The sequence below is a fragment of the Triticum aestivum genome, unplaced genomic scaffold (assembly GCF_018294505.1).
Source record: "Triticum aestivum cultivar Chinese Spring unplaced genomic scaffold, IWGSC CS RefSeq v2.1 scaffold53588, whole genome shotgun sequence".
Lineage (NCBI taxonomy): Eukaryota > Viridiplantae > Streptophyta > Magnoliopsida > Poales > Poaceae > Triticum > Triticum aestivum.
In genome coordinates this window covers 5,108-5,628 of record NW_025228502.1, presented here as the reverse complement: position 1 = coordinate 5,628, position 521 = coordinate 5,108, and the positions used below count along the sequence as shown (strand labels likewise).

At 36.3% G+C, this 521-nt stretch overlaps 1 protein-coding gene across 1 annotated transcript in view; it reads left to right on the top strand.

Moving 5' to 3' along the window:
* Window positions 1-521, top strand: part of LOC123174223 (uncharacterized) — a 1,147-nt gene extending 626 nt beyond the window's left edge. The window contains exon 3 of the mRNA XM_044590008.1: window positions 413-521. Within this exon, the coding sequence (XP_044445943.1) occupies window positions 413-416 (4 nt within the window). The 3' untranslated portion in view covers window positions 417-521. The remainder of the gene's footprint in view (window positions 1-412) is intronic.

The window sequence follows — 521 nt, the reverse complement described above, 5'->3', positions numbered from 1 at the left end:
TAGGTTGTTCCTATGCTTAGTTTTAAACATTTTCATGTTTGAGTGCATGCATTGTGCCATTTTCCTATTCTCCCATCTGGAGATGTTCGATCGGTCATACTCTCTTCCATTTAAGATTTATTTGTTAGATGGACTTCATTCCACAACCACTGATCTTCCATATTTATTTGTTACTTACATTTAAATAGAGCAAAACCCTTAAATACATCATGTCACTGCCTGTCCTGCCATGATTATTTGGGTACCTAGGATGTTTAAGCAAAATATTGCATGTTAATATTTTTCTTCTGTAATGTATTTACTACTGCTAAAAAAGACGCAAGCATTTGCCTACTCTAAGCTCTGACTCTTGTGTCTGTATTTGCTGTTTATTTTTCTGTAAATATAGACATAACCTGCTTCTGTAATGTAGGTGAACGAACAAGCAGCTCCTCCAAACTTACGGTGGACACTGCTGTGGAGAGACAATGATGAGCATTTCAATCATCAACTTGATCAAGGGGACAAGATTTACAATTTCC